Genomic DNA, 14964 nt, shown 5'->3' with positions numbered 1-14964 from the left:
ATCCCCAAAGGTGGTGGATATTGAGATCATGTACACAGTGCATGAGCAGGATGACACGTTATGAGCTGGGACACATGAGGTTCTTCTGCTGCCCTACTTTATGGTACACACAGGGTTGATGTAGTGCATGGACCCTGTCTATCCTTTCAGCAGCTAGTCTGTTACTTTTTTCATCATGTCTTGAAATCCAATTTACTCGTGGATCACATGTAACACCTTTTTGGTGTCATGGACGCTTTGGGTCTTTCATAGATGCTAATAACATATTTCTTTCTTTCTCCTGCAGAAAGGCTAGCACCCTGCTCCCATCAGCCTCCATGCACACACCAATTCCCCAGCTCTAGTAGGGCTTGGTTCAGTTGTCCCACAATATAGGAATATCACAGGCTGCAGTATAACCTACTACATGAGGATGAACTTCTGTGGGTACTCTTCTCATGCAAGTTACGCATCAAATTCAGCCCTTCCATAGACGTAACGAGCCCATAGCAATTGGGCAGCAGAAGCCCCCTTCTCATGCCTACGACTAAACACCATGGGAATCCAAGAGCTCTCCCCCCAATTGACTCTAAAAGTCACTTTTTTTTTTTTCGAGAAAAGATCCTTTCATTAGTTATATAAAAACGCCCGAAGGGCTACAAAAGATCTCTCCTGCTCCTAAGAGAGATAGAGCAGCGAATACATCATGGCAGCCCGGGAGACTCTCCCTAGGTGCTGCAAAATACAAGCATCAGTACAAAGAACTGAGCGGCTAAATCATACAATAGGGGGGGGGGAAGAGCCAAACAGGTGGCCTGTAGTGCCAACGGGGGGATCCCGTGTGTAAGGTGTAGAAAGGGCCACAGCGCCAAGTGGTGTGAAAGGCCTGGCGCCGTAAGATCGCCTCATCCGAGTCTCCCCGGATGCGGTCGTACTGTCCTCGCAGGGTGTGTATCAACTCCTGCCAAATCCCCCGTACAGTCTCTGCTGGTGGCTCCAATCTCCCCTCAAAGGCCGTAAAGCATCGGGCCCTCCAGGTGAACCAGATGGTGAGGCTGCTGAGGAGCTCCCATCGTAAATCCCTCTCCTGTGTCCAGCTGGCGGACGAGAAATCCGGTGCCGGAACCAGGCGAGGCTGGCCCCTAATAAATTTGATGGCCTGACTGCCCTGCTCCATCTCATAGCCCATGGCAGGCCCTGACGAAGTCGACCAAGCAGCGGCACCCCACATAAACATACCCTCTGGAGAGAGGGGGGCCAGAATACGCAGCATCCGTAGCCAAATCTGCTGTGCCTGAGGGCAGTCCCAAAGGCAATGTCTCTGTGTCTCCATAGGGTGGCCGCATCGGACGCAGGCCGCCGGAAGACCGCTGTAAACAAGCCAAGTGCCAACTGCTGAGCCCCTGTGGGCGACCAGCCACTGAAAAGCCGAGATCCTGCGGGCCTGCTGACTAGCCTAGAGCCGAGCCCAGAAATCCTCCAGGAACTCCTGTGAGAGTCCCTGTAGTCGCCAATGCCCCGCTGCCGCTGGAGAAACCGTCCTCCTCGCCGTCAAAATATGCCGCCCCAGCCGAACAGTATACTGGAAAAAAGTGATCTCTGTGGCCTCAAGGGATGCATAAGGATCATGCCACTCGTACTCCCCGGGGTCCCACTGTAGCCGGGCCAAGGGGCGCGCTGCATATGCCCATATGCGCCAATCCGGGAGCACATCAGCTGGGTCGGGGTCAATATGCCACTTCCGAGAAGCGGCGGCCACTACCCGAATCCTCTGAAAGGTGCACTCTGCAACCAAAGGTGACTCCACCTCCACTCTCTGGAGTCTGCCCTCATCCTGAATCTCATAGTAGAGGCATCTGCCATCCTCAGTGCTAGCTCTGACAGCAATCAGGATCTCCAACTGTGTAAAGGCTCCCATCCACCGTGGGGCCACTGGCTCGAGAGGCGTGAACCACTCCTCTGTGAGTGCCTCCTGTATATCATCCCTCATAATCAAGCCCCCTCTGAAGTGACTCAGCCTCTCCACCTGGATCTCCTCTGGTAGACTGCAGAAAGCCTGCCAGTCTCCAAAACTACGAGCTGGGCCTGCCGCTAAAGGTCCCCAGGCTAGACGAGGCCAAGAACCCAGCATATGACCCTGCTCCGTGCGAACCGCTCGGCTCCAGATGAGCGGCTATCTGGCCCGCTCCTCAACACAAGAAGGAGGCCGCTGAGAGAGCCCCGGTCTCAGCAGCTCCCAAGCTCTCAGGATACTCAAAGCAAATCTGTCCTCCCATCCTCTACTGAGGCCTGTCCTCCTCATCTCTATGAAGATCCAGCGAATCTCTGGTGCCCAAGTACCCCCTGCTGGGGGCGCCCGAGCCTGCAGTCGCTGCAAGAGGAGCTCTTTCCAAGGCTCAGCGCCTGGAAGCAACCCCCGAACAATAAGCTTCCCCATTAAGGCTCTACTCTGATCGACTGGATCTATAATGCCCAAACCGCCCTGAGCCAACGGAAGTGTAATAACTGCCCATGCAACCTTTGCCCGAGCTGGCTGACCGTCCCTCCCGGACCACAGAAAGTTCCTGATCAGCCTCTGTACCTGGCTGATGCAAGAGCTCGAGAAAATCCAGCACGACGTAATGTACCACATGGTCGCTAATAACACCTGATTTGCCACCACCACCCTCCCAGCCAAGGATAGTCGAGCTGTACTCCAATACAATAGCTTCTTCCGAATGCTCAGAAGAAGCGGGGCAATCTGCTGCTCAGGTGACAAATCTAGGCCAATCTGGCATCCCAAATACCGCACTGCTATGCCTGGAGGAATCCATCTAAAACCGGGGTCCGGACTCCATGCCGGAGTGGGAGCGCTACTGATCCAAAAGTGTAGCGAAGCAAGGCTGCGTCTCAGCCGTTGCTCCCGCTCGCGAATCTCTCCCAATCGTGTCAAAGCTGCAGCGTGAAGAAAAGAGCTAAGATCAATGAGTCCCTGGGCACACTGGCCCGCTGCATCCTGGTTAGAGCACTGACTATCATGCCAGATCCTCTCAATGTCCTCAGCGAGACTGGGATCTGTAAGTACCCTCTCTGGGATCCTCAACTGCAAGCTGGGCTCCCGTGTCCCCTCCTCCAATGTCAATATAACTGGCGCATGATCTGAAAATGAGGTGCCAGCGAGAATGATGACGGAGCCCCCTCGCTCCCCTAACCGGTCGCCCACATAAAAGCGATCAATCCGGGAAAGATTAGTCCCTCCCTGCCGGCGATCCGACCGAGAGAAACTAAGACTGTCCTGAGACCGGGAAAAAGCCCCATGCTGCCATGCATCAGTGATCCTCAGTGACATGCAAAACCGGTCCCAAGCTGCAAGCTCCATGCCGTGCACTGTAACATGACTGCCTCCCACCCTATCTGCCGGGTCCTCAAGCATGTTGAAGTCTCCCCCAACACACCAATGCGCGGTCTCTGGCAATGCATCTGTAACCTGAGTCCAGAACTCTGCTCTGGCACTAGCATGATTGGGCGCATAGATGTTGAGCACACCCAATAGCTCATCATGCATCCTCAGAACGACATACTGTGCTCTACCAGGCACAATGATCCCTCGATCCACAATGGCCTGCCGCCATACATCTGCAATAACCATGCATACTCCTCCCTGTCCACCCAAAGGACCAAACCCTGCAGACCAAAAAGTGTCCCATCTACCAGGCATCACCGATCCATATCTCCGGATCCTGCTCTCACCCAAGTGGTGCTCCTGCATCATCAAAATATCAATGCTGCCACCAACCAAGCATCTCTGAAGCTCCTGCTTCAAGCAACCTCGATAGTGTATAAAGTGTGCTCCGCCAAGGCCCTGTACATTCCATGAGATGATCCTCATGGATGCCCTGCTGAGGTGGATGCTGTCTCAGCCGTTCGGCGGGCCTTCGCAAGCGGCTTGGATGGAGAGTAGTCCCCATCCGAACGGCTGCGAATCTGCCCACCCGGTGTACTGCAAGAATCCCGGATCAGGCGCCAGTGGCTGTGGCCAATGGCGACTGCCTCCTGCTCTGACAGAGCAACCTCGTGTATACTCACATATCCAGGGTCGCGTGCCAAGTCTGCCACTATGCGCACGACCAAATGCCGAATCCCTGAGGTGTCCACACTCCCGGGATCCAAGAAAAAATGAGCCAACTCCCAAAGTCGGCCTATCACATCTGTCACCTCCAGATCGCTCATGTGATGAGAAAACTCAACTGCCTGAGTCTTCAAAGTGCTGAGAGCGAGCTCTAGAGTCCACTCCCGGTCACAAGGTCCACATAGAGGGAATGAGAAGGCCACCGCTGAGTCTAGTGCCTCCTCCCCGCGGGCCGGAGGTATCACTACATGAACTCGGATGGGTGCTGGCTCATGGGGGCCCTCTGCTCCAAAAAGCCGTGTGAAGGTATAATCAAAAGCCTCCGAGCGCTGTCTAATGCCAAGGCGACTCAGCCGACTGCGGATAGATGAAATCCGTGAGGCCCTAATCGGCATAGGTCTCCTCTGTGATGCTCGAGCGAGGTCAGTGCTCAGCGCTCTCCGGACTGCAGGTGAGCGCTAGGGAACTGCCAGGGCCTCCCGGGAAGGTGAGGCGGGTGGAGGGGGAGGAGGGGGAGGCGAGGGAGGTGGAGAGGGAGCCGCTGCTGAAACCGGAGCGGAGACGGGAGGAGGCGAAGGTGGAAGCGAGGCGGTGGGAGGGGACGGGGGTGGGGGGGGGTGAAGGAGGGGGTGCTGGCATCTCCTGGTCCTCAGTCGCTGCAGGGGTCTCCTCCTGAAGGGGAGCAAAGCTGTTCCTCACGGGAACCCAGTGAGGCTGAGACTGTGGCTGCTGCTGCAGCGGTCTCTGGGCGTACTGCTGTGGTTGTCTCCCTCGGCGGCGCCCCTGTCCAGGCTGCCACTCCGAGGTCTCTGTGGCCTGAGCAGGTGTCCCTGAGGCAGCCTGCCGAGCCGAATCTGTGGGCGGGCCAGTAGTAGCTTGCTGCTGTGGTGAGGGTCGAGGTCTCCTGCGAGGGCAGGCCTTGGCCAGATGACCGACCTGCCTGCAAATGAAGCACTGGTTTGGGAGCCCCGAGAACTCCACTCTCTGATCTATCCACCCCCCCCCCTATCCTAGGTAGCTGAATGACCTTAGGAAGGGAGGAGATGTCAGACACCAACACTCTGACCGAAGGTAGCCCAGCTGCTCTGGCCACCACTGAAGCTGCTGAGGGGCCCGTCTCTAGTACCGAGCCCACCAATGCTCCGAGCCTGGAGAGGAGCGGAAGATACTCCCGGCGGAGACCAGGGAAACAAACTGTAATATGGAAGAGGCGCTCTCCCTGCTCCGCCGCTGCTGGGTCAAATCCATGCTGCCAAGGTCTGAAGAAAGCCCGAGCACCCCTGATGTCCAGAGGACTCATGGCAAGGACCTTGGCAACGCTCTGGGCGGCCTCGAACTCGATCTGATAATGGCCCCGGCCCAGGAGCTGTACATCCAGGATCTTGCCCACATCTGCAAGAAGGCGAGCCTGAAGAAGATCCCTGATCTCCCCTCTGCTGGGGCGAGTGCCGACTATACGGCAGATGGTGGAATGAGCCTGGAGGCGTTCCACCTCTGCGGTGAGGCTCGCTTCCTCTTCCGGCGAAAGAGAAAGCCTGATGGGGATGTCCTCGGGGGCGGGCGAGGGGGCTGCGGATGAGTCCCTCTGAGGCGAGGCGGGAGGAGTCTCCATCAGAGTCTGGAGCTCAGGCGAAGGCGAGGCGAAAGCGGAAATCCTGCAAGAAACGGGCTGCACACAAAGAGGCGGAAGACCGGATGAAAATGAAGAAAAACAAAACCCCCTGGGGGTGAAAACAGCACGAAAGAGGAGGGAGGGGGCGAAAAACGAAGGAGAAGCCCTGAGGGGGGGGGCGGCAACAACGCGAAAGGGAGGGGGGGGCGAGACGGGCGCGAACAGGCGAAGAGGTGGGGGGCGAACATGTGACAAAGGGGTGGGGGGGCGAACAGGCGAAGAGGGGGGGGGGGGGGGCGAACAGACGAAGAGGCTAGGAGGGGGGGGACGAGATGGCGAGGAGGGGGGAGGCGCAACAGCGAGGAAGGAGGGGGCGCAACGGCGAGAAGAAGGGGGCGATGGCAGGCGGGGGGTGGAAGGAAGGGACGCAAGGGAGGGAAGGCGATGGGCGCGCAGTGCAGGGTGGAGGCGGGAGCTTCAGCGAGCTACGCTCGTTCCAGTCCGACTCTAAAAGTCACTTATATAGGCCTCTTGTAAATAAGGAGCCTTAAATAGCCCATGCCTCATAAATAATTCACTATCACCTATCAGGACTGATCACACATATCTGGCATTTACCATATCCAGATCCTTTCCATCATGCCACCCATTCCCCCCACCATCACTTTTACCCATATCCACTTTCATTATGACCTAGATCCTGTCTATGAGGCTCATCTAGATCGCCTGACATCCAAGCTTGATCTCTCATAACCCTTACCCACCCTCTCCTTGCATCTTCCCTCCCTCCTTCATGAGTCTGCACAAGCTAGCTTTCTATCCAGTATCTGCTCTACTGCCAAGGCACCTGTTGACTCACAACCTTAGAATGTCTCATGAGAAGTGCAGAGCCATGCAGCTTCACCTCCCACAAGACAGGGCATTGGTCGATCTCATTAAGTTGAGATATAGAGATCCACACATTCTTGGCTAAGCACAAGGTTGAATCATATCGGCTTTTTTTGAGCACGTGGATAGCTTCAACGCTTGGCGCATCATTGATGAAAAGAAGCCATTTACACCCATCGTTGATCATGCTAGGTGGGAAGCATATGCTCGTAAGCTATATGACAACCAAAATCAGCACCATCCGAAATCAGCACCTACCTGACATCTTGCACATCCCATGCCCTTCACCCACCACCCTTACGGTCACAAAAGCCCTATCAAACATGCATAATGGTAGAGCTAAGGATCGTGAGGAACTCCGCACTGAACATTTAGCATGCAGTTTGAAAACATTGGCTCATATCCTATGTCTCATCTTTAATAGGGTTCTTCGTGAGGGCTTTCCTTCATCGTGGACTACCCATACCATCGTCCCTTTCCATAAAGCAGGAGACCCCTTGGATCCAAATAACTACCAGACTATGATGATTGGTCATACATTGGACAAGCTATATGGGGCAGCTCTAGAGGTTCAAGTTAGCTCATGGGCAGAGGGGCAGCAGTTGAGGGCCACAGGTCAGGCAAGATTCAGGAGGAATTACTTCACCTTAGACCACATCTTTACACTCCAAGTGATCATGGAGGAGGCAAGAGCACGGAGGTGGGGAAGTCTATTGTTGCTTTATGGACTTCAGGAATGCCTTCGACTTTGTTCCGAGATTGTGGCTTTTTGCTTGTCCACAGGAGTTGCATCAGATGGCATGGGGAGTGATGGGACGTGTGCAGGCACCTGGGGGCATATCTACTGAGATTTGCAGCTCTATTGGGGTCAAACAAGGCTGGCCACTTTCTTCCACTCTTTTTGGTCTATACACTGATGAGATTTCAGGTCTCATTGACAGACTTGGGGGCACACAGGATCACGGCTGGCTCAGACAGTGGTACCCATCCGATTGTATGCAGATGACATAGTTCTCATATGAGATTCAACTGAGGGTTTACCGAGACGTCTGGATGCACTTCAAACCTTTTGCAATGAGAGGGACCTCACATTGAATCTTGGCTATACTAAGAGTATGATTTTCAATACTTCACATCAGGCTGCATTGAATCTTGGCTATACTAAGAGTATGATTTTCAATACTTCACATCAGGCTGCATCTGGACATGCCTTCTCATACAGAGGCAAGGTAGTTGTGATAGTCACATCTTATGGGGCCTACCTTTATTTGTCGCATATTCGGCCGGCTGCCCACGCACCTTGGTGAGAGGGTATGCTGCTTTAGTCCAACTAAAGAAACAATGCTTTTAGGCTCACTTTCAGGAACAGAGCGCTAAGAGCTGGCTCTTTGACACATTGGTTAGACCAACTGAGATGTATGGCGCTTCCTTCTGGTGGCCAGATTTAGAAGAGGAGGACTTGATGAGGATAGAGAGGATACATGTGATTATGTTCTTTTGCATGATTAGGAGTAAACCTTCAGCGTAAACCTTCAGTGCTCCATGAGATCATTCTAGCCGGGTTTGGAGTAGTATCCTTGGTCCTTGATGCCCATTTCCAGATGATCACTCACAGCTCTCATCTATATACATTGGACAGAGCCTGCCTTCTGAGATTGGCATTTCAGTCCTCAAGACATCTTGCACAGGAGAGACATAACAAGTCTTGGTACTCCTAGGAGAGACAATGCTTCCAGGAACCTGCTGAAAGATGCTTGTCCGACTCCACGTCTGTTCCTCTGTGAGAGCGAACGGCCGTTCCTAAGCTTCCAGAGGGTTTAAAAAATAAAATTAAAAAATTTCCAGATGGACGGCCCCCAACCACCCCCTCCCCTCCCCTCCTTTCGAGTACAATATGTACTCCCCATTCTTGGATCTCTGCTGGCAAGAGATCAACTGCATCATTCTCTTCATTCTTTGGGACTTAACTGGCTTTACACGAGTCGGGCACTTCATGAGGGTCTGAGAGGATGGCTTCATTGAGGCACGAGTATCATGTCACATGCGATGAGAATTTCCATCGGCCAGTCCAGAGTATCTTCCCACCGCCTTCGTATTGAAGGGCATTCCACAGGAGGCACTGGTATGGAGGCTATAGAGGATTGAAGAGATTGAGACGGTGGAGCATTATGTATGGAGATGCCTAGTCCACTATGAGATATAGAGGGGAGATTTCACTGCCTCGTCCAAAATGGTTTTGGCCCCCTCTCACGGGTAATATAGAGATGTACCGCCATAAGATGTGGACATTTCTGCACTGTACAAGGATGACCTCTAATGAGCTTCGACTCTCTTCATTGTATACATGGGTCACATAGATCCTTAGGGTCTTTCGCGCAGACGTTAATATAACTCTCTCTCTCTCTCTCTCTCTCTCTCTCTCTCTCTCTCTCCAGGAAGATTTACTATGGCACAGGCAGCCAGGGAAAGACTCACACGAGGGTATGCAGCTTTGGCCATGCTAGAGAGAGTGTGTCACCAGGCACACTTCCAGGAGCCCCGCACGAAGGGGTGGTTGTTTGACACACTAGTCACCCCTGCTTTGATGTATGCTGCAGGAGTATGGGCACTTGGGCTCGCCATCTCCACATGGTCTCAGATAGAGAGGCCTCAGATTCTCATGCTCTACGGAGACAGAGAGCACTAGGCTACCAGACTCCCAGACTTCATGAGAGAGAGATCACTCAGATCCGGTCTCGCCACCAGCTTTATGTCCAGGAGAGGCTCACACATTTTCGATCAGATCTAAGGAGGATCCTACATGAGGTCTTTGCCCCTCCCCCACTGATGTACACCATCCTACATCCCCAGTATGGTACTGGATGGAGCGAGCTAGATTTGCATAGCATAATTGTATACCCGATGCATACAGTACTGCACATTGAGCCCCTAGTGATAGAGCTCCATCCATCCCTTGTCAGATGACATGGGGAGTGATGGGACATGTGCAGGCGCTTGGGGGCATATCTACTGAGATTTGCAGCTCTATTGGGGTCAAACAAGGCTGCCCATTTTCTTCCACTCTTTTTGGTTTATACACTGATGAGATTTCAGGTCTCATTGACAGACTTGGGGGCACACAGGATCACGGCTGGCTCAGACAGTGGTACCCATCCGATTGTATGCAGATGACATAGTTCTCATATGAGATTCAACTGAGGGTTTACTGAGACGTCTGGATGCACTTCAAACCTTTTGCAATGAGAGGGACCTCACATTGAATCTTGGCTATACTAAGAGTATGATTTTCAATACTTCATATCAGGCTGCATCTGGACATGCCTTCTCATACAGAGGCAAGGTAGTTGTGATAGTCACATCTTATGGGGCCTACCTTTATTTGTCGCATATTCGGCCCGCTGCCCACGCACCCTGGCGAGAGGGTATGCTGCTTTAGTCCAACTAAAGAAACAATGCTTTTAGGCTCACTTTCAGGAACAGAGCGCTAAGAGCTGGCTCTTTGACACATTGGTTAGACCAACTGAGATGTATGGCGCTTCCTTCTGGTGGCGGGATTTAGGAGAGGAGGACTTGAGGAGGATAGAGAGGATACATGTGATTATGTTCTTTTGCATGATTAGGAGTAAACCTTCAGTGTAAACCTTCAGTGCTCCATGAGATCATTCTAGCCGGGTTTGGAGTAGTATCCTTGGTCCTTGATGCCCATTTCCAGATGATCACTCACAGCTCTCATCTATATACATTGGACAGAGCCTGCCTTCTGAGATTGGCATTTCAGTCCTCAAGACATCTTGCACAGGAGAGACATAACAAGTCTTGGTACTCCTAGGAGAGACAATGCTTCCAGGAACCTGCTGAAAGATGCTTGTCTGACTCCACGTCTGTTCCTCTGTGAGAGCGAACGACCGTTCCTAAGCTTCCAGAGGGTTTAAAAAATAAAATTAAAAAATTTCCAGATGGACGGCCCCCAACCACCCCCTCCCCTCCCCTCCTTTCGAGTACAGTATGTACTCCCCATTCTTGGATGTCTCCTGGCAAGAGATCAACCGCATCATTCTCTTCATTCTTTGGGACTTAACTGGCTTTACACGAGTCGGGCACTGCATGAGGGTCTGAGAGGATGGCTTCATTGAGGCACAAGTATCATGTCACATGCGATGAGGATTTCCATCGGCCAGTCCAGAGTATCTTCCCACCGCCTCCGTATTGAAGGGCATTCCATGGGAGGCACTGGTATGGAGGCTATAGAGGATTGAAGAGATTGAGACGGTGGAGCATTATGTATGGAGATGCCTAGTCCACTATGAGATATAGAGGGGAGATTTCATTGCCTCTTCCAAAATGGTTTTGGCCCCCTCTCACGGGTAATATAGAGATGTACCGCCATAAGATGTGGACATTTCTGCACTGTACAAGGATGACCTCTAATGAGCTTCGACTCTCTTCATTGTATACATGGGTCCACTCTGTTTTTCTTTGGTAGATATTTCTTTTTTCGTGCGACATCTAGTTATTCATGGATCATATGTACTCGTTCTAGTCTCATAGACTTTTTGTGTTTTTCATAGACGTTCAATACAATCTATTTCTTTTTCAGTTTTTTTTTTCTATGGCCCAGTGTTTTTCATGGATACATTGTACTACCTTTTGGTCACATAGATCCTTAGGGTCTTTCGCGCAGACGTTAATATAACTCTCTTTCTCTCTCTCTCTCTCTCTCTCTCTCTCTCTCCAGGAAGATTTACTATGGCACAGGCAGCCAGGGATAGACTCACACGAGGGTATGCAGCTTTGGCCATGCTAGAGAGACAGTGTCACAAGCACACTTCCAGGAGCCCCGCACGAAGGGGTGGTTGTTTGACACACTAGTCACCCCTGCTTTGATGTATGCTGCTGCAGTATGGGCACCTGGGCTCGCCACCTCCACATGGTCTCAGATAGAGAGGCCTCAGATTCTCATGCTCTACGGAGACAGAGAGCACTAGGCTACTAGACTCCCAGACTTCATGAGAGAGAGATCACTCAGATCCGGTCTCGCCACCAACTTTATGTCCAGGAGAGCCTCACACATTTTCGATCAGATCTAGGGAGGATCCTACAGGAGGTCTTTGCCCCTCCCCCACTGATGTACACCATCCTACATCCCGAGTATGGTACTGGGTGGAGCGAGCTAGATTTGCATAGCATAATTGTATACCCGATGCATACAATACTGCACATTGAGCCCCTAGTGATAGAGCTCCATCCATCCCTTGTTAGTTTTGATGGTCCACTCTCCCATCGATCCTTAGCTTTTCAGTTTTTAGCTTTTCAGCTTTGTACCTTGTACCTTTTTCTATTATCTGGATACCCAAAGGACATTGACAGTTGTATATTGTTTGTCTCATAGGCCAACTTCGGCCTCTAGTAGACATTAATAAAGCTTTCTTTCTCCCCCCTAGCACACATCAATGGATAGCTCCCTATCCACATTCACAGCCCCGTATCCTCTACACCCACTTTGTATCCCCAATTATGAGGATGGTTATGTCTTCTTCTTCCTGATGAGATTCCATGGACACATTGTACACCTTTTGTCTCATAGACCCATTGGGTCTTTTGCAAGACGTTAATATATCTCCTCCTCTTCCTCCTCCTCCTCTCTCTCTCTCTCTCTCTCTCTCTCTCTTTCTCTCTCCAGATCCAAGACATGCTCCATCTCCATTGAGCTACCTTTCCACGTGAGGTAGCTGAGGGAGACCTCTTGGCCATACTCGTTAGCCCCATGCTTGATATTTTGGAGAGTGGTATACCATCTATTGGGGGCTGATGCTCCTCTCATGTTTCATGATCCTGGTATTACATGATGAGATTTCCATGGACAGTTTTGTATCACTCCAGTGAGATAGTTTTGTTTTTTGTCTATTTTATTTTCCGTTAGATAATGAGATATGCCATGGACATTATTGTATCACTTTGGTCTCATAGGGTCTTTAGTAGATGTTTAATATCTCTTTCTTTCTTTCTACAAATTGTGCTATCAAATATATTTCTGTGTGTGTGTGTGTGTGTGTGTGTGTGTGTGTGTGTGTGTGTGTATTATTTGATTTATATGGTAATTTTCTCAGCAAGGTAGGGATTTCAATTTGTGATTTTTTCATGAGATTTATCATGTTTAGAAGCAACTTTATTTCAATACTGAATGGGTGGTGTTATTACTTGCTTGTTTGACTATATATTTTTGAAATTTGGTAGGTCTTCAGCCAAGGATGGGCTTCAATTTAAAGATTGGAAGTGGTGGCCCAATACTCTACATGCTCATAGGTAAGCTCAAGAAGCAATGACAGATGATGTTTGACAAGCTATAAAAATTTGATAGTACATCATTGTGGCTTAGCATGAGTAAGCACTGTATGTGCCAATTTTGAGCTTGTGATGTCCTATACTGAAGATTGTATGTATTCGGCATGCATAGTTGCCAGACGTTTTTAAAATGGGAAGTATTATGTAAGTTTTATACTTTTAAAAACGTTTTTTTATTTTTAGAGAAGTTTTTAAAATAAGTTTTTTATTCATTAAATTTTTTTAGCTATAATTATGGCCTGTATCTATAGTTTTTAAGCCTAGAAACCATAGATTTTATGTATAAAAGTTAAAACTTGTGCATAAAAACTCAAGAGTGAGCAATTTGAAGCCTATGGCTATCATAATTCATTAAATCATAATGGTAATACATGCACATGGCCCTAGGGGGCCAGGCCTCCATGGGTCTGGTGGCAGCAATGCATTGACTTTAATATTGATTTACCAATGACCATTCAACATTAACCATTCATGTACATTATAAACTTTAAAAACCGAAAGAATGATAATTGAAGAACTCAGTGGCTAGAGCTAAGAGACAACAAGTAACATAATTCACCATCCATGATCAAAGTCGAATCAAATGCCAATCACGATTGCCATTGGCCTAGTACAAACGAAATAAAAATAATGTCAAGACTCAAGACTGAAACTCTAGAGTCTACACATCCATCTTAGTATCATGATCAAATGTCTCAGTCTCCGAATCTGTAGTGTAAGTAGATGAATCATCCGAATCTGCTCCTCTATTTGTGCTGCAACACTCCGACTCGTGCCAAGTCGAGCACTAGATCTCGTCGTTGATGAACTGGATGTGGCCTGAACTCAAACTCCGACTCTCGAATGGCTCCGTGTGGTGTGAATCGGCTGCATGGCCTCCTCTTCATAAATGTCTCGCTCATCTGGTGGAATCTCTGGAATTTCCTTCACCTTCTCGATGTCGACGAAGTCGACATTCACCTGGCGAGGCTCAATGGGATTGTCTTTCTCCTCAAGAAGACAAAGGTTGCAGTGGAAATATACCAAACGCTCAAGCTAAGCGGTAGATAATCTGTTCCTCTTCTTTGTGTGAAAAAGGGCCCAAGTACTCCAATTTCTCTCACGAGGACCCGAGGTGCAGTCCTGTGAGAGAACTCACATGGCAATGCTTCTCTACCGTTCAAAGATTAGAAGAACTTAGAAGTTGCTATAATAAATAAAGATTCAAGAAGTTGAGGAAAATTTACTAACACTCCATCATTTAGGACCACAAGCAAAAAAGTTCCTACCAAATGGGGAGCACCAATGCCATATTTCTGCCACCATAACACAGGCTCAAGCTAGCACTCTCGTAGGTGAGCAGTGGGGGACCCAAAGTGTTTTCCTATGCCATTCCAAAAGTGTGGGCGCTCCTACTCTAATATCCTCAACTGTTGCACATCTCCACTAGTCAAATCTTCAATGTACTCCTTTCAGCCATCCTTCAACTCCGCACATAAGAATTGCTTATCATTTTTCCATAAAGGATGGAGGATGTGTGCAATAACATGAATTGGTCTATGAAACCAATCCTATCGAGTGAGCCACGCATTGCGAAGACCCATCTCCCTAATTGATGATTATACATAAAACATTGAAATTCAATACCCAAGTTATGCATAAATGATACAACTTACAAGTCAAAATTACAAAGATAACTTATAAGGGTGAATGTTCAATGCAGTAATGTACTTACTCCTCTTTTTTCAAGCCTTGTGCCTTGTTAATGCATTCACTGATCTTGTCCATATACTCATACAATAAGCCAAGTGTGCTGCCCTCCATATCGGTGATGCGTAAGACACTGTAGAATGGTTGTAGAATCCTCACCAACACGTTAGCCTTCTTCCAAAAGGCTTCCTCTCCCATTATAGTGGTTTCAAATTTCACATATTTGGGCCTTCTTTCTTTCACCTCGTTCATCTCAAACCATGCGTGTGAAACAATTGTGCACATAGTCCGGCCCGAACTTGTAGTACCCTGTTAACTAGAATAAACATATAGGCAAATCTAGTGG

The 14964-nt window shown here is 49.7% G+C and overlaps 1 protein-coding gene across 5 annotated transcripts in view; it reads left to right on the top strand.

Moving 5' to 3' along the window:
• Positions 1-14964, top strand: part of LOC147632217 (uncharacterized) — a 56905-nt gene that overhangs the window by 20300 nt on the left and 21641 nt on the right. For all 5 annotated transcript variants that reach the window (XM_086808880.1, XM_086808879.1, XM_086808878.1 and 2 more), the window contains exon 4: positions 12822-12890. In XM_086808880.1, coding sequence (XP_086665006.1) covers positions 12822-12890 — 69 coding nt within the window. The remainder of the gene's footprint in view (positions 1-12821; positions 12891-14964) is intronic.

This window comes from Cibotium barometz, chromosome 14, assembly GCF_041138505.1.
Source record: "Cibotium barometz isolate CiBa-2024 chromosome 14, ASM4113850v1, whole genome shotgun sequence".
Classification (NCBI taxonomy): domain Eukaryota; kingdom Viridiplantae; phylum Streptophyta; class Polypodiopsida; order Cyatheales; family Cibotiaceae; genus Cibotium; species Cibotium barometz.
This window is presented reverse-complemented; position numbering and strand designations above follow the sequence as displayed.